The sequence below is a fragment of the Fringilla coelebs genome, assembly GCF_963513975.1.
Source record: "Fringilla coelebs genome assembly, chromosome: 8".
In the NCBI taxonomy this organism is placed as follows: Eukaryota; Metazoa; Chordata; class Aves; order Passeriformes; family Fringillidae; genus Fringilla; species Fringilla coelebs.
This window is the reverse complement of record NC_140066.1, coordinates 8357053-8383890: the sequence shown is the minus strand read 5'-3', so window position 1 is coordinate 8383890 and position 26838 is coordinate 8357053. Positions and strand designations below refer to the sequence as shown.

The following is a 26838-nucleotide window of genomic DNA, read 5'->3' as shown; positions in this document are numbered from 1 at the left end:
CTGGATTTCTCTCAGTATTATTTTTTCAGGCACTGCTATCTCTCTTGACCAATCAAATCAATTAAAAAACTTGCAAATGTTAAATAAGTGATAAGAAATATATGCACTTTGGAAATTTTTTTAGATAAAAACTCCTGATAAGATTTGGTTGAAAGTGAATGTGACATTATAAAGCCAGTTATGAGCTGTTATTTTCAAAGACATCTTGCCTTATTTGCTCTTGTTCTTTTACATGGGTCTAATAGCGCAGCTCAGTCTGACGCACAGCTCCTCAGAACTCTCTTGAACTCACTTTGTGTATAGGAAAAAGTGTAGCATTTGTTATTTTTCTTTGCTATATTTGAACATTGTAGCCATACTTCTGCAAGCTTAGGCCAGCAGTGAATGTTTAATCAGTGCTGAACATTCTGGTGACCTTTTTATAAAATTTGTATTAGCTTTACCTAGAGATTAAACCTTGAGTAGATGAATGGATGTCTTTTGTGTCACGAGCATGCCAATGCTATAGAAATATAGCTGATGTCGGAAAGTCTTGGGAAAAAGCAAGCTTTTCCCAGGCTTGGTAGAACAGTCTTGGATGTCAGCAGCTGAATGTCCCGAAACTCCTCTGCGGCTGTGCTCCCCCTACAGACGATGGTGCACTGTACCTGTGGGTCCCACCGGGCCGAGGGTGGTGACACCATCATTCACTCCCCTGCCCTTCGTTGGCACAGACAGAGGGAAAGCAGGAGACACCGATCCCAATGACACCTGTCAAAACGCAGAAAGGAAAGGAGCACAGAAACAAACCTTCAAAGAGGATGCTGGAACGTGGGGCACACAGACAAGGGAGTGAGGCAAGAAAACTGGCCCTGGAGGTGCTAACAGACAGCAGTGGCTGGTCAAGGGTGGAAGAACAGGAAAGACTTGCAAGATAGAGATTAGGTTAAATGGGAATTCGACAAAATAACCCAGAATGGAAAAAGAAGATGAAGGAGCAAGAAGATAATCTAAGTTCAGGCAGCATGCTCAGGGAATTAAAGCTGAGGGGAAAAAAAGTGAGGGCATATTCGCCCAGACTAATTTGAAGAATGAGGAAGTTCAAGACAGGGTTACTTGGAAGTTTGGACCACAGAGCTCAGGAGTATAGGAATGGAACTAAGACTTGCTGAGCAGAGAGACTGGGACTGAAAGGACAGCCTTAGGAATGAAGAACAGGACTTTTGAAGTGTGGCTGGAGAAGACGAAGGAAGAGGGGCAGGAAGAAGTTCAAGGAACAGGGCAGAAGAGGCCATGCTTTGGTGTGACTGCCAGAGAAGGGTCAATGTGTATCAGTGCACACACATGACCCCAAGAAGACAAATTCTCCTTGTTCATTTGCCAGCAGAGAGGGGTGCCATGGAGTACCTAGAGTCAATGGCTGCTGCTCACTTCTGTGAGAGTAGGACTTTAAAAAAAAAAAGGCTTTGAAGAGAATATCAAGCACATGAAGTCATTTTCCTGTGCCTTAGTTTTCCATGTGTAAAATGGAAGCATACTGCTGCTTCCCCTCACAGCAATGTTTTCAAAATAAACTAATGAATGTTTGTTAATCAGACAGACGCTGTAGTAGCCTGGAAAACCCATGAGGTGCATGGAAAAACCCATGATGAAATTCATAATTTTGTCTTCAGAGAAGAATATGAATAATGTGTAGCAAATAAGTCCTGGGACTACACATTGAACAAAAGCAACTAGCTGTTACAAAAAAAATAGTTCATTATGTATGCACTATTCATTATGTATGCTGAATGAATCAGAATTTATGTGGAAAAATTAGTACATAATCATGCAGTTAAAGGCTATATCATAATCTAAACAAAGTGTCCAATGTAAGATTATTCAAGTATGCTTCATTCTGGTAATTTCTAAGCATTGATGGCTTCAGCTATACAATCTCACTAATGTGCTTTTACACTTTGCCTTCATATATCTGAAGATAGTATTTAGGAATCAGGATCAGAGCTGGAACTGGTGTCTTGGCCAGTTTCAATCAATTTCATCACCTTCCAAACACTTGGCACCACCACAACTGTTTAGTCTACCAGGCTTGTATAAAAACATTACATCATATAAGCTAAGATGTCATTTCTGGTTCATGTAAACAGCTTGAATCTTTGGCTCCTCATATTATTGGAGCATGTCTCATGTTTTCTGATTTATTTCAGGAGTTTATTACCATGCTGGATTTATTGGAGGATTCAGAAATATTTTTCTGCAGTTCATTAATTGTGGTTTACATTGCCATATTGTGTACACATTCACCTTTTAAACAGAAGGGATAAAGTGGCATCATCCAGTCTCTGGATGCAATCTTCAAATCCCCTTTTTGGCATTATGGAGCAGTGTCACTGCTATTTCTGAAATGTCATCATGTATGACTGAGAGATCCAAATTTCACAGTAATTCTTAGTGTCCTGAATCTTTATTTTCTATATCCAGCATAATAGAGAAGTGCTTGTATTTGTGATATTTTGACAGGACACAAAATTCAGGGTTATGCTTATTGTTGGTTTGTTCATCTCCCTGGCTGCAAATTTGGTGTTAAAAATTCACTAATTTATTTCTTCCATAAAATTATGTCTAACCTGGCTAAACTTGAACATTATGATTTTTGATTTTTTTTTTTTTTTTGGTGACAAATGATCATTCTGCTTCAGGTAGGAGTTAAAATGTAGTACATCACTTCAAGAGCTCTCTTGCTGCAAAAAATGCTAATTAATGTTTTAGCTTTAGATTCTTGCTAGAGACTAAGAGTTCATATATTCCTCATTGTTAGAACAGAAAAATACTAAATGGAGCTGAGCAACAAGTCTTCATGAATGATCTTTAGAGTTGTGGAAAAGAAAACTAATGGTTTGCCTATGGCTTCCACTTCAGGAAGTACTTCATCCTGTCTTGGGTTATATCATAAGTAATGATGTCACTAAGCAGCAATGCTTTGCTGGAAACTGGCTACTCAACATCCTGGTGTCAAGAAATGTAGTCATCCAGATTCTTCCTTTATATTCATGAATTTTTGGGGTTATTTTCGTTCCTTCTTCCTTCTCATCTTTTTTTAGAGCTTTATGATGCCCGAACCTATATTATTGATTATGAGCTATTTTGTCTGGCAGAACCTATATTATTGATTATGAGCTATTTTGTCTGGCAATGACCAAGTTATGTATTATAAACTATTTATGTTTTGCCTGTCATTCTATTTCTTCTCCTTTTCACTAAATTATTCTTTACTGCAACTCTACGAGATCCTTTATAAAGCTACTGAAATGCTTGATGTGTAATTATTCTAGATTCACCAACAGAATCACTGTTCTTTCCCAGTGCTGATATTGCTGGGTTGAAACTCAAACACATAATATAGCTTTTGTAGTTAATTTCTAGTCAATTTTATACTTAAAGCATTTTAATCATCATTGTCTCCTGTGTATGTTCCTTCTTCTTTGTGTTTGCTTCAGATTAGAGATCCCAGATGCATTCTTTTATTTATTCTATAACAGAATCCACTGGAGCACTTCCTGCCTATGCTTGTAAGCCATCTTGTGCTTGCAGCTCCTTCTGTTTAATGTTGTCTGCAATACAAAAATGTGACCTCTCTTTAGATCACTCACAAAGACACAAAGCCTGAAACCAGCCACAGGCTCTATGGTAGCACAGTGGGCACATGAGCTCCTTACTTGTTTTTCCATATGTCAGTCTCACCTCTGCCAGCCCTGCTTCAGCCCTGCAGATCAGTAGCTCTCAGTGAGTACAGTGGCAGAAGGAATCATTTAGGGAGAGAAATTCTAACCCCTCCAGCATCTGAGAAGCAGTCCCCTAGAAGAAGAAGCTGAGCCCACCCCTCAAGTAAAATTTCATATATCTTCTGCAAATCTCAAAGACTAAGCTGTTTTTATTGAGGAAGAGTTAAGCCATTACTATCTAATTCATCTCTTTCATCTTTCATCTTAGGCTAGATGTTTCTATTCTACTAGCAATTTTCTTCTGAGCCTACTAATCTGGTGGCTCTACCACCTCTTGTGAGAAGTGTTCTGAGCTCATGCTTCCAAATTCCTGCCATTCTGCCTGTATGATGTGGGTCAGAGTACACCCCGAAGGCCAATTCAGTCTTTCCAACAGCTTCTCAGTGAGATTCCTGGTCCCAGAGCCATAGTTTCTGTAATAGGCAGAGTATCCCTTCTGTCCTGTGAGGTGTGTTGAGGAAAGACTCTATCATATTCTTATTTAGATTTCTCTAGTATTTCATCACTGATTTTTGAATGGGTTCTAGTCAGGCATTGTTGTGTTTGTCTCCAACCTGTCTTCCAGACCTTGGTTTTTCATTCTGGGACTTCTCTGCCTGATTAGTTTTCCATTTTTTCCCCTAGAATCTAGAAAGATCTCCTTGTTTACCCATTCCTTGTAATTTCCTGCATCTTTTATTGTTCATGGTTTCTAAACAGCAGGTTTGAAGGCTCTGCCTATTCTGAATAAGATAGTTTTCAGTCCCCTTGTGCTGCTGAAATAGTGGTGTTATCTTCCACCCTACCTGAGGAGGTAATCTTTAAAATCCTCCCAAGTCTGAGTTTTTCTTAGACCACTCAGGACAGTAGGTACATCTTCTGTTCTGCCAGCATGTGTGGCCTTTTGTGCTTTTTGTGACCTGAAGGCTATATTTAATACTGGCTGAACACAGGCTTAAACTGTCTTCTTTGACAGAATTTTTCAGCATTTTTCTTGCAGACCACTTTCTTCAAAAATTTGTAAACATATCTGGAGAAACGGTGCTAACCCTTCCAGTACAGGATATGTGTATAAAATATGTCACTGCTATAAAAAAGTACGAACAAAGACAGTGTTTAAGGAGTTGAAACTAAAGAAAACTCTGCTCCAGGATCCCTTAGTGTGATTTCTTCACTAGGGTTTGTTCCACAGTGGAGCATTCTTTATTTGACCTTGAAATATTTTCCTTCAGCACAGAAGATTTGCTTAGAATTCATTGTAGCGTTTGTAACTGAATCAGTTTTCACAGTGGTGTTTGTAGTTGAATCATTAGTCAGTTTTGTTTTATTGTTCTCAGAGTGTTCTTGTTTGATTTCTGCTTGAATGAACAAGGTGTTTTGCATGGATGTTTCCAAAAGCAATGATTAGCTGTACTGTTTTCATAAGCTAACAAGTGTTTCTCTGAGTCTTGACAGGTGTAGCTGCTGCCAAGAATGGGAAGCCTTAAAACTAGTTTGGTGTTGCTCTTTCATTCCTGCAGAGTGACAAAAAGTATTATCAGCATTGAACTCTTAGTTCCAAGCAGAGTGGAGTCTGTAATTGATTTCTTCAATATTGGGGAAAGTCATTCCCAGCTGGCAGTTCTAGGAGAAGAACAGTTGAAGGAATTGCAGTATTAACCTTTGTATATCCATGCACTCTTGTTAGGAGAATTCTTCAGTTTGCAATGATCTGAAACATCTCATAAATTTCTTTCCTGACCAGTTCTATTGGCTTCAGTAAGACTTTGTGTAGAAACCAATTTGCATTCATAATACGGCATGATTAAGCTTTTACAAGTGCTGTATTTTCCTAGTCTTTGGTGTGTGTGTTCTAGCTTATTTCATACAGATAGGCATCTCATTTGGAGTTTTTCTGCACTTTGTCTGGATTTAATCTGTCTTTTTTTATAAGATAGATTTATATACTTGTTTATATATTTAACCTGTATTTATAATCTGCTTTTAACTTCTGGCTAGAAATAACATTTTTAAAAGATTATTCTGAGCATTTTTTACAGTTCACTTCCATGTGTACTCATAGTCAAAAACATTCAGACTTCAAAATAAGCAGAATAAAAAGATGTTAAAAGGCTCCTTTAGTCTTGGCCAGCTGTAAGTTCTAGTGTGCAAGTATCTGTGGAGTGACTCATGCTGTGTTGTTGTTCTTTTTAATGCAACTTATGTAAAGGGAAATTATATGTGGGTTTATATAAAGGAAGGATAAAATTAATCACTGGGCGTGCAGCAGATTGTATTTTCTAAGGCTACTAAGGAACATCTTCCATGTGACACCATAAGGTAAATACTATGTACTTACGCTTTTGTGATGAACTTTATGCTGGTAGCTTAATATAGATGTTGAGTAGAAAGCATGTGATTTTCAGAGCACTGTTTCTGATGAACTTCTAGCCTTTACACTTCCAGTGTAATTCCAAGACATATCTCTAAATAGGGAATATGTTCCATATTTCACAGGAACTGAAAATCCCTTCAGGCTCCTGACTGATTCCAGAAGATCACAGGGAATTTATGTCCCTCTTGAGTGGAACATTCTGGAATTTTAGGCTGTGTTACCTGTGCTGTGATGACATAGCTACCATCTTACACCTCAGGAAAGGACAGGTTTGGGCAGTAAGATTTCTCATGGCATTTATTGTGATTGTCTCACCTTTGCCCTTGTGTAGAGGTTTCTTTCTTTCCCCCATAGATGGAGGCACCTGAAACTCTGACTACAATTCTTTGTTTGCTCTGTGAACAGCTCTGTGCCATGCTTTGGGACCCTGACACAAAAAATATGTCACTTCTGTACTTCTCTCTGTCACTGTTTAGGTAGCATGGAGTTCTGAAATAATACTTGATATCCAGGGATCTGAGTAGGGCAGCCTTTCTAGAGCATGAGAGTTTAATTTCAGGTTTTGTGGCACATTAGGTAGCCATGTGGCCCAGCCTGGCTTGTGTGATAGGAACATATCTAGTACTCTGTGCTTTCTCATAACTGGAAAAGCGCAGAGAAGACAGAACCATGATCTCCATGTATAGTGATTCTCCTTTTTCTATTTTTGTATATTCTCTAAGGCTCAGCTGGTTTCTGTGTTGCTCCCTCAAGCAGACCATCAGGGAGCCCCCAGGCTGCATGGTGGGGCTGTCAGCCCTAGTGCAAGTCTGCAGTGCTGGAAGTGGAAGCCAGAGAGGGAAACTAAATCCTTCAGTGTATCTCAGTATGCTTATTAGATTAGCTCATATAGTAGGGAGTGTGAACGGGAAAGCATTCCTTGAGATGCTTTTAAATGCTCTAAACCCAAAAGATGAAAAACTAATCTAAATATGAATTCTTTTTAAGTACCATACCCAAGAGAACTTATTTGGCATTGTGAATTTGTAGAAGGTTGTGCAGCTATTCCTCTATAGCTAACCAATTTTTGTCTTGTCATGATCATGATTGGTGCCATTGTTGCAGTCCAATAGCTGTTGACAGCCTGCATAATAAGACTACAGAAAAATTTATAATGGGAACTATTGTAAGTAGCCAACTGAGCTGTGCTTATTTTAAAGAGCAATTTGAGAGTTATTGAGGACCATGGATTTGAATCTGATGTTTTTAGAATTGTTGTAGGTTTCTTTTAACTTAATTACATCAAAACTTTGCTTTGAGTTTTCTCCTCTCCATTAGACAATTTTCATTAGATAACCTACAGGAGAGTTCTGTCACAAATGCCATCAGGACAGGAAGCTGATGAGCTACAGCTGGGACTTTTAATAAATATGCACGGTCAGTGTGCTGTACTGCGTCTGAGTGAGGGGTGAATTCCAATGTGGTGAAGACTGCTGAAAGATTTCTTTTGGCTACAATATTCATAATTGTGTCATCTTTATATTCTAGTAACAGTGAAAAGCTTTACCTCATTGTAGCCTTCCTCTTGATAAGGAGTGTTTAGCAGGATCCTCTCATTTCTGCATGCTTGCCTGCCTTAAAGAAACTGACAGCAACCTAAGTTACCTGTGAGCTCTTTGCTCTTGTCAGAAGTTCAAAAGTTAGGAGCAGTCAACCAGTGGCAGACCTACATCTAAAGGCCTTGGCAATGTTTAGTTTCCCTAGGAAACCAGCTAAAAATGAAACAGAACAACTCCTGCCAAAAAAAAAGGACTCTCAAAACTCCTATATCCTTTATTTGTTAGGGCCTGAGAGAAAGTCTGAAACAGGCATACAATTCTGAAACGTGCATACAATTTAAATATAAAATAGAACAGTACAAGTTACAACGTAGAATTTCTTGAACTATTGTGAATATGTTATACATTTCAAATCACAGCTAAAAAGCACAAACTAGTGTAAACCTGAGCCTAATCCCATTCCTTACAAGAGATGCGCGTGAAAAGCACCCAGCAATTGCCAGTGCACTGGAGTAAAGAAATGCTCATTCATGCTGCAGACTGCCAGGGTATTCAGAGAGTTACAAAAGCCCACTCATGCTGAGCACCCTACTTTCTCAAGAAAAATGCTTAGTAAAACTATGTTCCCCAGCCTTGAGTTCTCTCTGCTGCCCTTCAAGTGGCGAGTTTTGCCTTGCTGTCTGGGCTTCCCTTTGGTGAAAGGAAGTGGACTTTAAATGAAAAAATCCTTTTGTGATCAAGGCACTTGCAGTTTCAGGGAAGCTGGCAGGTCACATTAAAGCTCATGTGAATACAACAAGGCTGCCTCATCTTGCTAGATTTGAACTCACATGACTCAGCTTGAAGTAGAGAACACGTTTTTGGTTTAGATGAAGACACAGCTGCAATAAATGGCACAATTTGTTGCCAGCCAAAGAATGAGGTAAACCAATATGAATGAGGTTCCCAGTAATAAACTAAAATGGAACTGTTTGTGTCTCTCCTTTGTTTAGTGACATGTGGAAGCACAAATCATGAAAGGCCACTCACTTCTCTAATACACAGTTTATATTAAAAGCAATGGAAAACTAAGGGCAATGCTTTGCCTCAGTTACGCTGTTAGCTGAAGAGCACTGGAGCAATTAGGCCAGTGACCCATAGCAGTGTAACTTGGATCAGAATCTGGCCCCAAGCAACTTGTCTGGGGTCACACAGTCAGTGCCTTCATCTGAGATCTGTTTTCTTTTGTTGTTAGTCCTGGAGACATAGGCAGTTCCACAGTCTCAGACACAGCTGTACATTTTATTCACAGACAAACCTCATGCCATTAAAAGCTTTGTATCTCTTCCTGCTCCAAAATCTGCCCCTTTAGGAATCAACAGGGTGGGAGTCTGCTGAAAAATTTTATTCCCAGTTTTCAGCAGAACAGCACTGAGATAGCATCCTTACAAAAATACACCACAAAATAGGCCTGAGTGCAGTCTGAAGTGTGGTCAGAATTTCACACTGGCTAGATAATAATAGAGATCTGATAACACAGATTTTTGCTAAATGAATGAAGTGCATATGATAGGTTGATCTAGGAGAGATTTTGTAGTAGTTTCTGACATACTGGAATTCTGTATAACTGAAGGTATGTATTATACTCAAATATTAGTTGTATGTGTAAGGACTGTAAAGTTAATTTTAATTTTTAAGTGGCATTCAAATTAAGTGAGATGGCGATTTAGAGCTTTTTACATCCCTTGTTACCTTCTTTCCCTTTCAGCAACTGAGAAATGCACATTTTAATTAAAATTTGTTTTTCAAATGTATTTTGTAGCCAACACATGCTGAGAAGAGCCACTTACCACCCATGTACTGCAGGCTCGCTGTGCTGAACAAAATAGGAGTATTTAATTAGGAGGAAATACTGTGGTGGCTTAGTGTTTGTGGCCTGCAGTAATAATGTCCTTTTTGGTTTCAAGAAGACAGAATTTTTTTTTTTTTTTTTTTCATACTGCAACTCTCCTTTTACAGAAGGCCACAGAGAAGCTTGTTTAACTTTATGTGACAAGGTACAGTAAAAAATGTAGCCATGTTTAGTAAAAGCAGGCTGAGAACCTTAGAGGGAACTGGATAGAAATTGTTTTGCATATAGGAGTCACTCAGCAAACAGGATGAGGAGCAAGATGCTGATGGATGGTGGCGAAGTTTGCGCTCAGTCTCAGCTTATCTGGCCAATTCCGTTGGTTTAGTTTTGGTATTCATGGGTCATAAAAGGAGATCCCAGCACTTCTCAGCTCTCCACCCAGGGATTTTGTCAGTCCTTAGAGCATGGTAGGGTCAAGAGATCTCAATAGATCTCCATATCTTGGATACAGTGGAGAGTAGTCAGGATAGCATGGATGGCAGTTTAAGTGGTTTTTCAGTCTCACAGGTTTTCTAGATTAAGTGGTTTTTCAGTCTCACAGGTTTCCTAGTGCTTAGTTAAGAAAAATGAACTTACATGATTATTTACAACCTTACAGTTCCATATTTCCATCTGAAAATAAAATTCCTCCTTTTTTATATTTTCTCCATTTATTTTTAATACAGTGAAAACTAAATTTTGTGTGAAGCTCTGTGTGTTAACTTAGCATATTACCGTGTTAACACTCCTCAACTTACTTGTAACAAAATTGCAAAAAGAAAAGAGGAAAAATTCAATAATAAAGGCCTTGTGTGACACCACGTACTTTACAAAGGCATAGAGACCTCCAGTTTTTGTACAAATATTCTTCAAAAAATATCTAATAGGAGTAAGGAGAACTCTAAAAAAGGTAATTATATCCACATAGACTTCATCTATTTCCATTGCAGTACTCAGTCTAGGGGTTTGGCTGCTATTGACATTCTGAAAATGTGGTTTAGTTTTGAATGAGTAAGGTATAAATATTAAATACTTTCTAGATATCAAATAATTTCAGGATATCAAATAACTATTAAATCTTAGTGAAAGAATAAGGTCAGCCTTGCCAATTTAGCCATTGATCTGATTTCCTTCGGGTTTGTGAAGTTTGTGTACATAGTGGTAATCATGTTTTCAGAAGATCTTGAGTAACTCAGCTTAGATTCCATTGATCTCAATCAGACTTTTGCAAATAATTTAGCTGAAGATGTTACTACTCATTACTTAAATTTTTGTTTCAAGTAAGGATAGGTCAAAAATCAAAGGAAGAATTGTTGCTGATTTAGACCATTTGGCTGATAGCACCAGAGGACAATGTACAGTGATATATCTGAATTTTCTGTATGGAAATAGCAAGAGAGGAAGCAATTATTTTGAGGAATTAGTTTAATGATGCAATTAAATGCACTATTTATTTAAAATGAAATTAGAGTTATTAAATAATTTGTCTATAATTGAAGTTAGCAAGTTATAAATTCATCCACATTCAAGCTTAAATGGTCCTGAGATATTTGATTCTATCAGTGCTTTCAGAAAAAATATTGTCGGGATAAATGATGTATTTAACACAGAAATTCAGAAAAATTATTCTTGAAAAGTTTATCCTTTTTAAAGTATTAGTCAAAGGATATTTCTGAGACAGTGACACATAGATTTCTTTGCTAAGGAGTTCAGAAATTGGCTACAATGCAAAACATACTATTTATCCCCATGATTTTTCTTTTTTCTCTGGCAGAAATCTTGCAAATTGCTGTTGCATCATGAGAATCAGTCAAATTGACAAGTGTAATTTAGAAAATTATTAGAAAGGGTAACTTCAGCTAGCTCTTAGCTTCTGTGACCTCCCTCTCTAGTCTCTGAAAAGAATTAGATTCCTCCAGGGCCAAGTTAAATGTGAGAGTTACCTGTGGTACTCAGATTACCCCATCTAGGAAACGGCCTCTCTTCACTGGATGCAAAGTGAGCCTGAGGAGGCTCAATGCCCAAGGGGGATGGGTTTTGTCAGTATTTTTGTCTATATTAGCAGAGTAAAAGTATTAGCAGTTTCCACAGTAGTCTGGAAAATTCATATATATATATATATATATATATATAAATTCATATATTTATTTTATGTACATCATATGAAAATTGTACCTAAACATCATTGCAAGTAATAGGCATAAAATCTTTTGGAGAGTAGCCTTTGCTTTTGGATTAACAGATGCATATTTTATAGCAAAATTATTCCAAGTGTAATGCAAGATGTCTATGATCTTGTCACAGGAGTGAATATTGTTGATTCTTTTCTTGTTACTGTTTCTGCTGTCATATTTAAGAAATATTTAGGTTTTATCATTAACTTAGAAGGAATACATATGGCCCAACAAATCCACCGTTGAGAATCTAGTATCTATGCCAAAATTTATATTCCACAGAAATGTTATAATGTGACTATTTAATTTCTGCTTACTAATTATAGTAACCTTCTCTGTAAAGATACACTTAATTTCCTATTGAACATAATGTTGTATTCAGTGCCTGCTGAGAGAATGAGCTGTAAACCAAAGCCCCTCAGTTCTGATAGCATAACCACGTTCCAGATCTGCCACAGTACCTCTGCTGACTGCTGCTAGCTGTCAGGTTTGCCACTCATGCTTTTGTATTCCCAGTGGTGTTGGTGAAACACACACGTTTGAGGAAACAAAACCCCTGAAGTCCCATCTACTTTTGTTCAGGGCATTTTGTTAAATCAGCATCTGGGCTGGGTGGGTGTTGGAGCGTGGGCCTCACAGCCCGTGGTTTCTCATGGGCACCCATGGTCCCCCAGCTGCTGTGCTGCACCTCCAGCCTCGCAGGGCAAGGCTGCAGGCCCCTGGTGATACAGCAGACACTGGGAAACCAGGCTTGGAGAGCAGGACCTGGGAGCCTGCACACATCTCTGGCTGGCCGTGGCAGGAGTGAGAGATTGAGCCGCTGCTGATGTGAATCACGGTGCCACTTGTAGAGTGCATTCATCCTCTGTGTGAGAAGGAGGAAGAATCGAGTCCTTTGTAAGGGGCTGAGACAAATTTTTCAGCACAGAAACCAGGCAATCCAGAGACTGCTCAGTGCTTTGTTTATGTGGGCACTCTTTGGGGGGCATTCTCAGCTGAAGAAGATGCCTGTACTGAAGGCACATTTGTACTCGCAGAGTCCAGTTGTGTTCTCTTTGGTTTGTGTGTGGAATATTCCTGCTCAAGTCAATGTCCTAGATTAGCAGGAAACAGATAAATTAGGCTGTTAAAACCATGCAATGAGAATCTGAGTGTATATGCATGCTTCAAAACACTCAGTAAATATAGATATACATGTCATAGTTAAGTAATGCATTAGTTTTCAAACTATTTTTTTGAAGTACTGGACACAGTGCACATTTCTTACTCGAAAATTCACAGCAGTAGTGTCAGACAATGGGGAGGAAATGAGGAGAAGGTTTAGAGGGGTTTATCCCTCTAACAGGATTTCTAGGGTCAGGCATTCTCTCTTTATCTAATTTAGGAATTAGTTTTACAAGGGTACTTATTTAGAAAATATTCCTAAATATGCTTAAATAAGTATAAAAATCTCTATTGGGAGGTAGTTTACCAGGATTCTTAGGAAGAGAAGAGAGAGATACTTAAGAGTCTAAGACTCTTCACTCATTTTTTTGTACATGAAAAGAGGCACAAACAAAACATCAACATTACTTCGGAGGTTGTGGATAAAAAATTGAGCTTTGATATAGAGTAACTATCCTAGAGAAGTGCACTTACATAGCCTAACAAATAACAGCCTCAATTTAATATTTTTTAATGTTGTTGCATTTGTATTTCCTCTGTGTGATTTCACTATCTCTCGTGAACAAGGTATTGCTGTAAACATTGAAATGTTGGTATTCAGGTTAATTATTTGCTTGGTGGGGACATATTGTCCTGGCTCTGTAAAATAATTCTGTATAGCCAGCAGTTGGACTGGGAGCCATTCATTCCTGAGCACAGGAGGAAAATATGAGACTGTATTTTTGCTTGGTTAAATTTAAAATAGCAGCTAATATGTAATAGCCTGGCACTTCCCTGTCATTTTTGATGGTTATACAGAATGAAGTTTTCTCCTTTCTATTGAATTTTTGAGGAAATTTAATAACTTCTCAGTAAATTGGAAAATTCACTGTCAATTACAGCACTTAAATATTGTCAGTCTATATCAGATTTCTGTAATTACAATATTTTACCTCTATAGATCTGATATTTAACCTATCGATTGAATTATCAAGACAAGAAAAGTTAGAAACTTTTGTGTTTCAGAAGATGTAAGTGTTTCTCTGCTCATGTCATGGGAGTTCCTGTTTGTAAATGAGTTGTTCTCAGTTAGCATCCACGTCTATAAGAGGATTTCTTATGTCGTGTTACCTAAGACATGTGGGCTCTCAGACATTGATCCCCTCTCATCAAACATTTCTTCTTCAAAATACCATAGCTGATATCTCTCATTGTATTGAAAATGTTAACTTGAGAAAACTGCATTCTGATTTCCCCAGGCCATGCATTTTAAAATCTGAATAAGGTGAGATTTTTTTTTTTTAATGTGATTCATATTATAAAATTCTGTTTGGCCTTTAGTGTGTTTATTACATGTGTTGTTGGTATCTATATCTATATGTATATATCTATATATATCTATATATATCAATCTAATCTTTCAGGGTCTCAGAAATTGCTTCTCATCCTCATCTACGCATATTTTGATTTTCAGATATCTTCCCAGAATGCATTAAGCATCTAGCATTTACTTTTAATTTTGTACTTTGTGAGTACAGTCTCACTTATTTCTGGCTCATGAAACTGAGTCACGTTTCCCTTATCACATTCCTGGGTTTTCATGAAGCTGACAGCTCACAGAAGTAACTGCAGGAGTTAATGTCTTGTGTGTATTCCCAGACACTACACCCAGCACTTGGTGCACCCTCTCCTGCATGACAGCAGCCGCAACGAGGGCAATTACATCAGTGTAGGGGAATATTGTGGTGACACACAGGATATTTTGGTCACCACGGTTCCACTGACTTTCCTCCCAGTCACTGCTTGTGGGATATCACCAGGGCTTCCCTGTGCTTTTGTCTTTCCCAATTCATTCAGTGGCTTCTGGATGTCTCACACACCATAAAAAAATTCCAGCAACCTAGAGGCTGCTTTGAGGTCCTTGAGTGCAGACGGACATGGTTTGGGTGAGCAGAACAATCACCACTGAATCTGAGATTTCTTTTTTTGTAGCAAACTTTCAGTCCTGGGGAAAAGGCCAGGGTTAGAGATGGAAGTTCTTCAGGAACTTGGCATGTTAGGTGTGCTTAGATTTCTTTGTTGTCTTTATACTTCCCCTAAAATATGTGTGTTGTATCACTTAGTTTTCTGTCTAAGCACTACCCTACCCCTAACCCAGCGCCATGGGTTTCCAGATCACAAGGATGTAGGAGCAGCAATGTTGAGGCCCTGCTGGAATAGCCTTGGTGTGCCTTTAGCCCCAGTTTTCCTGAAGCTGTAGGCTCTTTTACTCTAACCCATATCCCAACCCTAAAAATTACCTGGAGATTTTCTGCTTGACATTTGCTTACAGCTATTTATTTACTTCAAAAGCAAAGAAATTAAAAGGAATGGGAGTGCAGATATCTGAACTTGTGTGCCAGATATTAATACGAAGAAACACACAGAAAATGATACCTATTTCCAGAAGCACTTTTGCTCTTTACCACTGGTGCTCTCCAGAATGTTTCTTTCTCTCTGTTTTTGTGAATGGTCATTACTGCTTTGCATGTGTCCTGAGGCTGAAACCACCTTGGCTGTTTGTAACAGGGCTCAGGCCCTGGCTATGGAATACAAAAGCTAATTTTTAGGCAAATAATTTGCACATTGAGCTATTGTGGATTTATGGCTTGGATTTCCTGGCTGCATGTCTGTTCAGGATGCTACACAGTGTTCAGTGTGCTGGGGTCTCAGTCTGTCCAGCTCTCCAGCTCTGGGAACCTCAGCAGCCACACTCCACATTTTACATAAACACAAAGCCCTGCTCTTGGAAGAGCCGAACATATGAAGCCTTTTCAGTCTACCTGGCAGAGCTTTCAGTCATCTTTCAAATACAAATTGCTTGCAAAAGAAAGCAGTGCCATTTTCTCCCTGCTGGCTTTCTGAAATGTCATGTTGGGAAAAGCACTTACCACGTCTTTCATATGAGGAGAAAGCTCTCAGTAATGACTGGTATTTCTGAGTCTGTTGCAGCCAGTGCAGCTGTTGAAAATGTCACTGTGTATGGCACAAATTGGGGGGCATTTTGAGCAAAACCATGCACTAACTGATTTTGGTTTTAGTTGAAAAAGAAAAAAAAAAGGAGCAATAGAATGTTTGGAGAATAGACAACCTTTTGGATGTAAATGCATAAAATAAGACAAAAATTGAAAAATAGTTTTATTAGTTCTTGAAGTCATCAGTAAAAATACATTATTAACAATACTAGATGGTGATCTATGAATTTTGCAGATTTTGTGATTGAATTTCACATATCTATAAGCAGAATTTTGAGCAATCAGGCCAACAGTAATATTCCTGCAATGAAGTGCTGGAATAATTCTTTGGCAGATTATGTTGAGAGGCTGAAATGTTCCTAATGTTTTCCGAGTAAAGTTTTAACTTTTATTACTGCCTAAACACCTCAGAGTTCAGTTTTTTATAATTTTTTACCAGTTCTGATGAAAGTATAAATACTATCTTTTTCTATAATTCAATGTGACTATGAATAATTCTGACAATGCGTTGTCTCACATCTCTGCACGAGTTTCCCATCTTCATCATTTGGGAGCTTTCCTGAATCTCTTATAGAGACACTAGCTTTGATTCTATCTGTCCGTTTTCATTTTTTTCTGGTTTGTTCCTTTACTTCTTCTCATACATCATATAGATTTTTTCATTTTTTACCCAGTATTTTTTCTCAGCTTACTGTTTTTTTTTTCCATTTGTTTTCTTTTGACTTAAGTCTTATGTAAGTGCAAGAACACCTAACATCTCTGCGTTCTAATGTTCACAGAATGCTGAACTATAAAATTGCCTTGGGAACTAAGGGGAGACCTAAAGTTAGAACCAGTGATTCTTTTTAGGGTCAATGGTTATTTGTTCATCTCCCATCTGTACTTAGAAAAGAACTTCCCAAGAAAACAGCAGGGTCTCAGCTGGGAAAACGGGAAGAATAAAGAACAGAAAATAAAGTTTGCTTATGTGTCTCTTTTGCTGTGGCTCATCAAATTGTTAATTGTTTCATTTCAAAGGAGTTGCTGTTTTAAATATGTGAACACCTATGTGTATGTGCATCCACCATCTATAAACCTTGTAGAGATTGGCTGTGTTTTGTGCCTGAAATGTGGTTTAAGGATGGATATGATTTCTGCTTGTGTTTAAGTTGCTGACAGATATGAATAGGGCCATTATGTTAACTGTGGGCATTGCTGGCTTCTTAACTGAACCTTGGAGCACTTGATAGCTTCAGGTGGTTTGTTCTGTCAGCCTGCAAGCACACACAGTGGTGATGCCAGCCACTATGTGCTGTTATTAGTACTTATTCACCTGAGGAATTTCATCCCTCTCCATTGCTTTCCATCACTGACATCCAGACTTGTATAACTGTCCCCCAGTGGCTGCTGAGGACCCCTCTGAGCAGTTGTGAAAGGCTGTTCAGGGATGTGCTGATACTGGAGCACACAAAACACTGATCAAATGGGTCCTCCACTGAACAAATTGTGCTTATTTTCCATGCAGGGAATAAATCACAAGATAGTGGGATTGCAGAGATGGAGGAGCTTCCAGTCCCACACAACATCAAAATAAGCAACATCACGTGTGATTCCTTCAAGATTTCTTGGGACATGGATTCTAAATCCAAGGATCGCATTACTCATTACTTCATCGATCTCAACAAGAAAGAAAACAAGAATTCCAACAAATTCAAACACAAGGTAATTTTCATTTAAAAATCAAGGCACAAATGCTTGATTTTAAACAGATGAATCTCTGTGTTTTATTAACCTTTCAAAGCCAGGCCATGGGAAACAGGAATTAGATATCCAGCAAAGGTGGGTTTTGATTAATCTGATGGAATTTTGGTTTACTCAAAGTACCTTCTCTGTCTCCAGCCTGTGTGCATTTACACACAAATACATTTGTTTCACAGAGAACTCTATTTTTACCTTTTCTGTTTCATTTGAAAGCATTTTTGGTACCTCTACAATGTAGTACAAGACTGCCATTTTTATTCCTGACTAGGTCTTTATCATTATTTACAAAATCTGTGTATTCTCTGCCTGTCCTTGTTCAGTGACAGACTCCTGAGAGCAATACATATCATTTCAACAGAAGAGCCACAAATTCTAATGCACTTCAGGAAGGCTTCCAGCAATTTCAGTTTGCAGCATTCAGTACTGTGACCTGAATATTCATCTGGCCTCTTTCCTCGAGCCTCTGGTGCAGGAACATATTGAAGGCATTGTAGGATCTGCAAATGTTTTACTTACCAAATCCAGCAAAATTTACTTTGACCTCAGAACAGTTGAAATAATGAGATGTCTAGAGAAACATTGAGATAGAACATTCTTCAAATTTAAAAATAATGTTGGCATTGTCTAAAAGATAAGGTTTGCCAAGGCACAAATAACTGTCCAAACAAATGTAAGGGCTGTAATTTTCTCAGCACCTAAATAACTGTTGGCTTCTAAGTCAGTGAGATAAACAGAAGATATTCCCACCAATTTCTCTGAGGCTTTTTATTGTGAGAGTATTTTTCATAAGATTTCTGTTAATGGCAGGTGTATAATTTTCTTATATGACCTTTTTTGTTGTTGTTTTTGGTTGGAAGTAACATGTGCAGTAAGAGTAACAAAAAATCACTTACTATTTCTTGAAATTGAGAATTTTACATATTTGGCCAGGATGTTGCAATTGCTAGAAACCAGTGTGTGAAGCACTACTAAACCTAATGTCATAATAGACATGTATTATGCCCCATTTTTAATTGTAATAGCAAATAAAGTAGGGCAATTTTGCTTTTTTCTTACTCTCATGTACTAAGGAAATACTCAAATATTTAGCAAAACTGGGACCAGAATCTGGGTGTGCTAAGTTCCCATAATGTGTTCTATGAGATGACCTGGCAAAGAGAAGGGTAACATGAAATGGAAGAAAGTTAAATACTGAAAGCTGACTCTTTTCCCAAAAAGGAGAGTAGAGTGACTCATACACCTTGCTGCTTAGCTATTCAAAGCTCCCAGGCTGTTCCTAGAAATTATTGCCATCTAGGTACCTTTAGAGCTGTCTGGTGGGTGCTGGTAGTGGAGCAGCCATCTGCCACTCTAGGATCCTGGCTCTCCTTGAGCTGGCACAGTACCTGCTTTGCACTTCTTTGGTGGCTCAGCCAGGAATGAGAGCTGAGCAGAAGAGAGATGAAAGGGAGAAGTAGAGAATCCCCAGAGTTACCTCAATGTGAACATTTGAATATTTCTTCTCTATTGTGGCCTTTAAAAAAACGTGGTGTTTGCTTAGGAAGAAACCAGCAGATTAGCGTTGTGAGAAGCATCACATCTGCCCCTCCTCTCCAGCTGTGCAAGACATAAAACCCTCAGGTCTGTGGTGGTCTGTCTCTTTCTTTTTATCTTTTTTTTTTTTTGTAGTCTCTCCCTTTTTTGGTATGGTTAAGAGGTAGATGATGCACAGCTGGAGGGTAAAGCTTTGACACTTGGGGAAACAAGGCTTTTAATGTTAGATGAAAATTGACAAAATTAACGGGGAAAAAGCCACTACTGGGGTGTGACCAGAGAGATCTGACCCAGGTGGAGGCTGTTTTTACCATAACCCAAGAAGAGGTGACAGGAAGACCAATGATGTTAACTGTGGCACCTGCTGACTGCATTAACAGTAGCAGACTCAGTCCAATGGGATACCTTTCAGGGTGGTAGCTTTAAATGCCATTTGGTGTTCTTTTTTTTTATTTTTCTTTGTAATTTTTCTCTACATATTATGAATTGTAGCATGCACAACTCTCTCCTTTTCAGATAAAGTTTTCATCTAACTATTACTTGATTTAAATGATAATTGGCAAAAGAGAAATTATGACAACAAAATTTTACCCTGGATTATCACTCAATTACATCAATTCTTGTAATATTCAAAGCTGCTAATTTTACAGTTTCCTAATACAGAAACTGAAGATAATTTTTTTGTGGATAGGAAAACAAAAGGAAAAAGACCTTTTTCCATAATAGAAGACAAGGGGAAAAAAAATCCTTCAGATCTTGCTTAGAGATCATGATCAGGAAATATCTCCCTTCTATTCCTTTTTTCCTTTAAAGACTATGATGCTATAGGACTACTATAGTTGTCCATCTACCTATAGTCCTAGTATAGGACTATAGATAGGTAGATGATTGTGGAATAGTATTTATAGGTGGACAGTTAAGGATGTCATTTAAAGTGCCCACTTCACATGGCAGCTCTCTTACTATTCTGTTATTACTGGTGAATATCCAATAATAAATATCTCTCATTCTATCACAGCTCCACAGGTACACTACAGAGAATCGTTGAACTCCCTTGTGAGTCCTTTTCCCCACAGTTCTTGCATAAAATGTCCCGTTATTCCATTTTTTCTGTCCTTGGCTGGTCTGCACCAAAGTCTTTGGCACTGTCGAAATCAAGTATTTCAACTACAACAAGCAGCTATTTTTCTTGGTTGCACCCTGGGGCTGTGATATACTGGAAGAGCATAACAGAGGATCTGAAGGGGCAGTGGAGGGGAAAGCGGGAGGTTCTGTGATATGCTCAAGCTGTTTGCTTCTTCTGGCCATTGATGTACAGAAGGGTACTTTGAACGATGTAAGCCAGCCATAGTTACTCTGCAATGTGTTTAATTTTCTCTGTTGAAATTTAGTTTGGAAGGTAGCAGCAGCAGTGTAGCTGAACTGATTGACAGAAGGAAGAATTTTGTTTGATTACATTGGCTGAAAGAAAACAGTGAGAGCACAAGAATCTCTTAAATTAGTATACCTTTGTTCTCAATAGTATGTCTTTGTTTGCATATATAAGCATAAATGACCCTAGAGAGATTTATATCTTTGGGCTATACATGGTAGTATTACTCTACAGTCACTTGGAACAAATAATTAATTCATACATGCAGGTTATCCCCATGTCTCTTAGAACAGGCCTTACACCACTGTCCTCTGTCACTGCTCGCCTTGCTGCACCAACAAACTGTGGGAAATAACTTGAGTTTGCAGAGGAGAGCCACAGTTGGGGACTACGCTGCAAAAGCAGTGAAGGAAAGGGTGGCAGACTGGTTTGGTTTGGTTTACTGCTGACTTGTGTGTCTTTTGGTGTTTTGTTTGTGGCAGGATGTGCCCACCAAGCTGGTGGCCAAGGCTGTTCCCCTGCCCATGACGGTGCGTGGGCACTGGTTCCTGAGCCCCAGGACAGAGTACACGGTGGCAGTGCAGACGGCCTCCAAGCAGGTCGATGGCGATTACGTCGTGTCCGAGTGGAGCGAAATCATCGAGTTTTGCACTGCAGGTAACAGCTGAGAGTTCCTGTTCCACAGGCTGGAGTTAATTAGTGCTGCCTCTGCTGACACACTGGGCTGATCAGCTGCCGGGGCCAGCTGTGCTGGTCCCCTTAAATAGTCACCTCTGGAAAACTAGAATTCACACTTTAGGCTTTGTATGTGCCGAGGTTTGGCATATAAAGCAGAGGCAGCTGGACTGCCCTTTTCTTGTGCAATAGCTTAGCTCTCCCAAAGTGCTGTGCCTGGCACCACTGCTTGTCCCAGGCTAGGAAAGAGCCACTTGTGTGCCTGTTGCTGGCTACCAGCACCTGTGGGGTCAGGTAGAATGGCAGCTCTCTGACAGCTCAAGACACTCTGCTGCTCTGCCTTTTCTGCCTGCTGCAAAGCCTCAGCGCTATCAACACCCCATCTCAAGAGTCACTTTGGCCTGTCTTTGATTTAAAAGGCTTCCTTAGGATGAACATGACTTGCTGTCACTGTGTAAACCTGTGTGAAAGCTGAGGGCTCAGGCAAGCTCAGTATGAATCCCGTGTTGGTTGGGAAGCCATTTAAGCTAGGTCCTAGGCAAGCTTTGTTAGTACTGTCATTGGTTGTTGGCTCACAACGAGGTATATTGTAGCAAATAGTTTATCAACTGATATGAGCCAGAGAGGGCAGTCCTGAGCTCCTCTGCAGTCCTGAGCTGCACTGCTGTCCCAAATACAGGGAAACCAGCTCTAACACAGGAAATCCTGAGCTGAAAGTTGCTGCAGGCTTGCAGAGTCTTCACGAAGAAGGAGTGGGGAGAATCACAAACACCCGCTCCTGCCATTAGATTTACTTGTTGCCACTGTTGAAAACTGGGGCATGATGTATATTACCAAGGCTCTATTCCTAGTTTTCAGTCTGTGTGTCTGTGACTTTTGGAGAGTGTTGTAGTTTTTCCTGCCCCCTGTACTAGCAGTTTGTCTTTCCTTTTCAGATTATTCAAAAGTTCACCTAACACAGCTATTGGAAAAAGCTGAAGTGATTGCAGGCCGTATGCTTAAACTGTCTGTTTTTTATCGGAATCAGCACAAAGAATACTTTGATTATATCAGGTAAGAAACTAAGCATATTCAAAGTCCTTTGGCAAATTAAAGGAGAAATGAAAATAAGTAAATAGAGACAGCTGTGCTGAAGCTGGAGCAGAATGCCTATATGCTTTATAGCCCATTCAGAGGAAGGCAAAGAATAAAACACAACTCATTTCTTTCACCTTGCTTAACTCAGCACCTCCATTAGGCAATAAAGTCTGTTTTGAAGCAGAAACTGAGGTACTCATAGGGACTCCAGCCTGATTACAGCATCTGTAATCATAATGGAGAGTTTAGTAGCCAAATATTTCCATTGTACTGAGAAATTAAGAGTGAGGTGACTGACAGGAGGAATGTACAACAGTGTGCACAGGCGTTTGCCTGCATGTAAGAGTTCCATTTCAAATATTTGCTCTCCCATGTACAACCATCCTATTTCCATGCTCAAATGCAGTTGTACAGACTCTGCAATCTAAATGTTAATTTATAGACCATGTGGGGAGGGAGAGGGCATTATGTTTGGACAGTGTTAAACCACCATGGTTCAGCTGGAATGAAAAAACAGGATTGCTGGAGATAGGTTCCCTGTTCTGCTGGAGACCCAGTGTGCCCTCCACACACAGTGGGAAGCATCACAACATCACAATAAGAGAAAAGCAGACTTTTTGATAGAAGGAGTCAAAGCTCATGCTGCATGAGCAGGAACAGCCACACAGAGTAACCTCCTGTTAGAAGAACATGGATGAGAGGTAAGCAGTGTGTTGGAAGGCTGCACCGCTGATGTGCTTCTTTAATATTCATCAGGAGACTGGGCTCCTGCTGTGCCACATAATTTCAGTTTTATGTGAGTGTCCCACTAGTACCTGCCTAGAATGGAAAGTTTTTAAAACAACTCAAGGCAATCCAGCTTCAAAGAACAGACTCCACTATATTTGGAAGCATTCCCACTTTGTAGTCTTGGGTATCTAATTTATTCCGAGTGTATTGGATATTGCAGAGCATGGGCTTGCTCTTCCCCCTCTGTGTTTTGGAACGATTATTTTATTGCACATAGGGACACAGCTGCAAAACTCAGTAGAGGTAGAGAATAAATTGCAGTTGTTGAGGTTCTTCAAGGTCCTCATAACCACTGCTGCCATCCTGGGCTGGATACCACAGAAGGGAAATGCTTGTGCTGTTCTGATCCTCACATTGCTTTGTTTTCAGCTATGTAATCATAGCGCATCTGCCTTTTTGTTCATTAGTGCTGAAAATTGCCACTGAGGTGCATTTATAGCTGTGGGCTTGGCCTTGTTCTGCCAAATGTGACTCTAATTGATTGCACTCTATCTGTTCCTCTTCTTCCTGCTAAGTTCTTGGTTTGACACCAATAGAGATGGGTTTGTTTTCCCTGTGTTAGTGAGCTGGAGACAAAAAGCTGTTTTACCAGGTCAGTGGGAAACTAAACTACCAGAACTGGCTGATGGTCATCTCTTGCGATCAGAAAAAGACTAATACAGTCACAAGGCCTAATCCTTCCCCAGTACACCTGTCTGTATTTTACATTAAAAGCCCTAACCACATGCTTCTTATGAGGGAAAATTCCTTGGTATCCCATGCCTGCATGGTCGCTGGTGTCATCACACAGCCTGGAAAAGCTCTGGTAGCATTGGCATACAGGCAGCTGCTCCTGGTGCTGAAGCAGCAGCCCCAAATGGAGGGGTTGAGGTGAGCTCAGAAGGGGTGTTTGTGTCATGGCAGCTTACCTGGGCTGGGAGCACCAAAAGCAGCTCAGATCCCCCAAAAGGGAGACCTATAATTAGCCTAATTGGCCACTGGATGTCAGTATCTTGCCACAGAAATGGAACCTACGTTCTCAGAATGAACCCTGACTTTTCAGGTTGCAGAGGTTTCAGGTGGTTATTTAAGCTTATTCAACGGGGTTTTTTCCCTCTTTTTTTCTCCCTAGTAATCTCTTCAGTCATAAAATACTAATTATACCCCCCCCCACTCCAATCAATGTCTTATGAAATTGGGCTTGAGACAATAAGTAAGTAGTATTTGAATGGCTTAGAAAACTTCTGAAATGTATCTTAGAGTAAAATAAAGTGCTGCTGAGGAGATTACAAATAATGAAAAACTACTCACAGCAGGAGATATTACTGAGTTGATTCAGAGATGTTTTGTAATGTATACACTGAGTTTGTTTGCTTTGACTGCTACCTCCCACTTTAACCAAGCAAAACCTTCTCCCACACAGCACCATTTTACATGGACCTGTTGCAAGTCAGAAGCAGAGAGAGAACAGTCTTTCTTGGCTGTTTTTCCCTTTCCTGAAAGAAGGAAAGAAGGAAAAAAGAAAACAAAAAAAGTAAAAGCAAAGCAAGAGGGAAATATAAGAATCATAAGAATCTCCAGGCCCACAGCCTCATGCATATTTAGTCATGTCAGTGAGTATAAAGATATTGTTCTAAGGGTGCCTAGCAAATATGGTGTTTTGCAGGACCTACAAAAGGCGATGGTTCCCTTTCAAGTATTATGTGGTTGCAGGTGCAGAGGGAGCCAAAGCTGCCACTGAAGCATGTCCAGAGTTGTGTGGGACACAAATACTGGAGAATGCCCTGCTATACATAAAATCTCAGGTGCTAAGGAGAGTAAGAGGGGGTGTTTTGGAATATTCTCCTAAATTTAGCAGCCTAATGCTGCTGAATGCAATTTGGGATTTGGGGTTTTAAAAATTCACTTGTTCGTTGTACATTTCTTTTCACTGGAATAAAATTGAGCTAAGTTTAAAAAAAAAAAAAAGTTAGGTTTTTTTTCCCCTTAGGACTAGTGACTGCAGAAGCTGGATACCAACCAAAATGGAAACTAACCAAATTGCCTAATTCTCTGTGTCCAGCTCTGCACTGATTAAAGTCAGCAGTAGACCAATTAGACTTGAAATGATCATCTGGGGACAAAATATACTGGCAGGCAGGATATTCTTTCCTATAACTTCTCTAAAAAGCATCCTTCAGAAATAACTTTTACTGGCAGTGTTCTACATGAACTATATACTGCCTATGCTAAAAATACATATTAACAAGCAGTATATTCAGCATATGGAGACTGACTTGCAATTGTCAACATGTGTTTATTGTTAGAAATGTAGTGAAAGTCTGAACAAATCAGCTAATTAAAGATATTTGTGATTTGGGGGCTTTTTTGTTTGTGCTTTTTTTTGTCTGTTTATGATACACAGACAGCTGGCAGAGAAGACAGGCTGGAAAAGTAGATTTTCCCTTTAAACAGGAATTATTCTAGCACTTCCCAAGTCTTATGGTACTTGATTTTCTTGGTCCTAAGACCCTGACATCATAATGGCATCATGTTCCACATCATGCCATTACATACTAGATAAATACAAACATGGTTGGTACATAATAGGCTTTATAAAATCAAAATCTTCTTACTGAGATAAAAACCGGGTTGCTTATGCCATGTGGTCAATGCAGAAATCCCCATCTTTCAGTTTAATGGTTTTGCTTTGTGTCCCTTCAGTCCTGTTTCCAAACAGCATGATGCCCTAACTTCCCACTTTTTCTTTGCCATGTGTTACAAAATAAACAATACCAGTCCTTCATTTGTAGAGAGCATCATGGGAATGCTATGCAGCCCTCTGTTAAGGATAACAGTGGCAGCCACGGCTCTCCAATCAGTGGGAAGCTGGAAGGCATCTTCTTTAGCTGCAACACTGAGTTTAACACTGGCAAACCACCCCAAGATTCACCCTATGGAAGATACAGGTATGAGATTGCAGCTGAAAAACTCTTCAACCCAAATACTAACTTGTACTTTGGAGACTTCTACTGCATGTACACAGCCTACCACTACGTCATCCTTGTGATCGCCCCCGTGGGGTCACCGGGAGATGAGTTCTGTAAGCAGCGCCTTCCCCAGCTAAACATAAAAGATAACAAATTTCTGACCTGCGATGAAGAAGACGGGGTCATGGTTTACCATCATGCCCAGGATGTTATTTTGGAAGTAATTTACACTGATCCTGTGGATCTCTCCCTTGGCACAGTTGCTGAAATTACTGGTCACCAACTAATGAGCTTGTCTACTGCAAATGCAAAGAAAGATCCCAGCTGCAAGACCTGCAATATCAGTGTTGGACGTTAAAACTGTCCTCATTCCTTAGAAACCTTCAAACCTCTGTTGCCCATTTCCATAGTCAGACAGTTCTGTCGGAAGCATGCACATGCCGCTGTCACCAAAACCAACTACTACCAGTCTTCAAAACCTCCAATAGCCTTCTTAGGATCTCTTCTCTCCCTTTTCCCTTCTGTTCCCCCGATGCTTTAAATGATTAGAAGTCCTGGATTTCCTTCTGGCAACCATTTATACCTAGATGCTGCAAAAATTGTTTCTGTTTCTTGCCAAACATAACAAAATCTTATATAAACTGCTTTAGCAAAATAAAAATAACGGCTTATAAATGGTGTTTAAATATGCATTCATTTTAACTACTGAACAAGTACTGGGATAACTGAACAGCATGAAAGGTTGTAATTGCAGCATGATTTGAATTTCAGAGCCTAGAAATGTCAGCACTTCCAACGTGTTGTTTGACAGTGTTATTTATGTTATTTATATTAGCTAACTGAAAACAGAA

The 26838-nt window shown here is 39.4% G+C and overlaps 1 protein-coding gene across 2 annotated transcripts in view; it reads left to right on the top strand.

The window, feature by feature from the left end:
* Positions 1-26478, top strand: part of PHYHIPL (phytanoyl-CoA 2-hydroxylase interacting protein like) — a 38051-nt gene extending 11573 nt beyond the window's left edge. For both annotated transcript variants that reach the window (XM_084210066.1, XM_084210065.1), the window contains exons 2-5: positions 17358-17554; positions 20981-21155; positions 22109-22226; positions 25811-26478. In XM_084210066.1, coding sequence (XP_084066192.1) covers positions 17358-17554; positions 20981-21155; positions 22109-22226; positions 25811-26345 — 1025 coding nt within the window. In that variant the 3' untranslated portion in view covers positions 26346-26478. The remainder of the gene's footprint in view (positions 1-17357; positions 17555-20980; positions 21156-22108; positions 22227-25810) is intronic.
* The last annotated feature ends 360 nt before the right edge of the window (positions 26479-26838 follow it).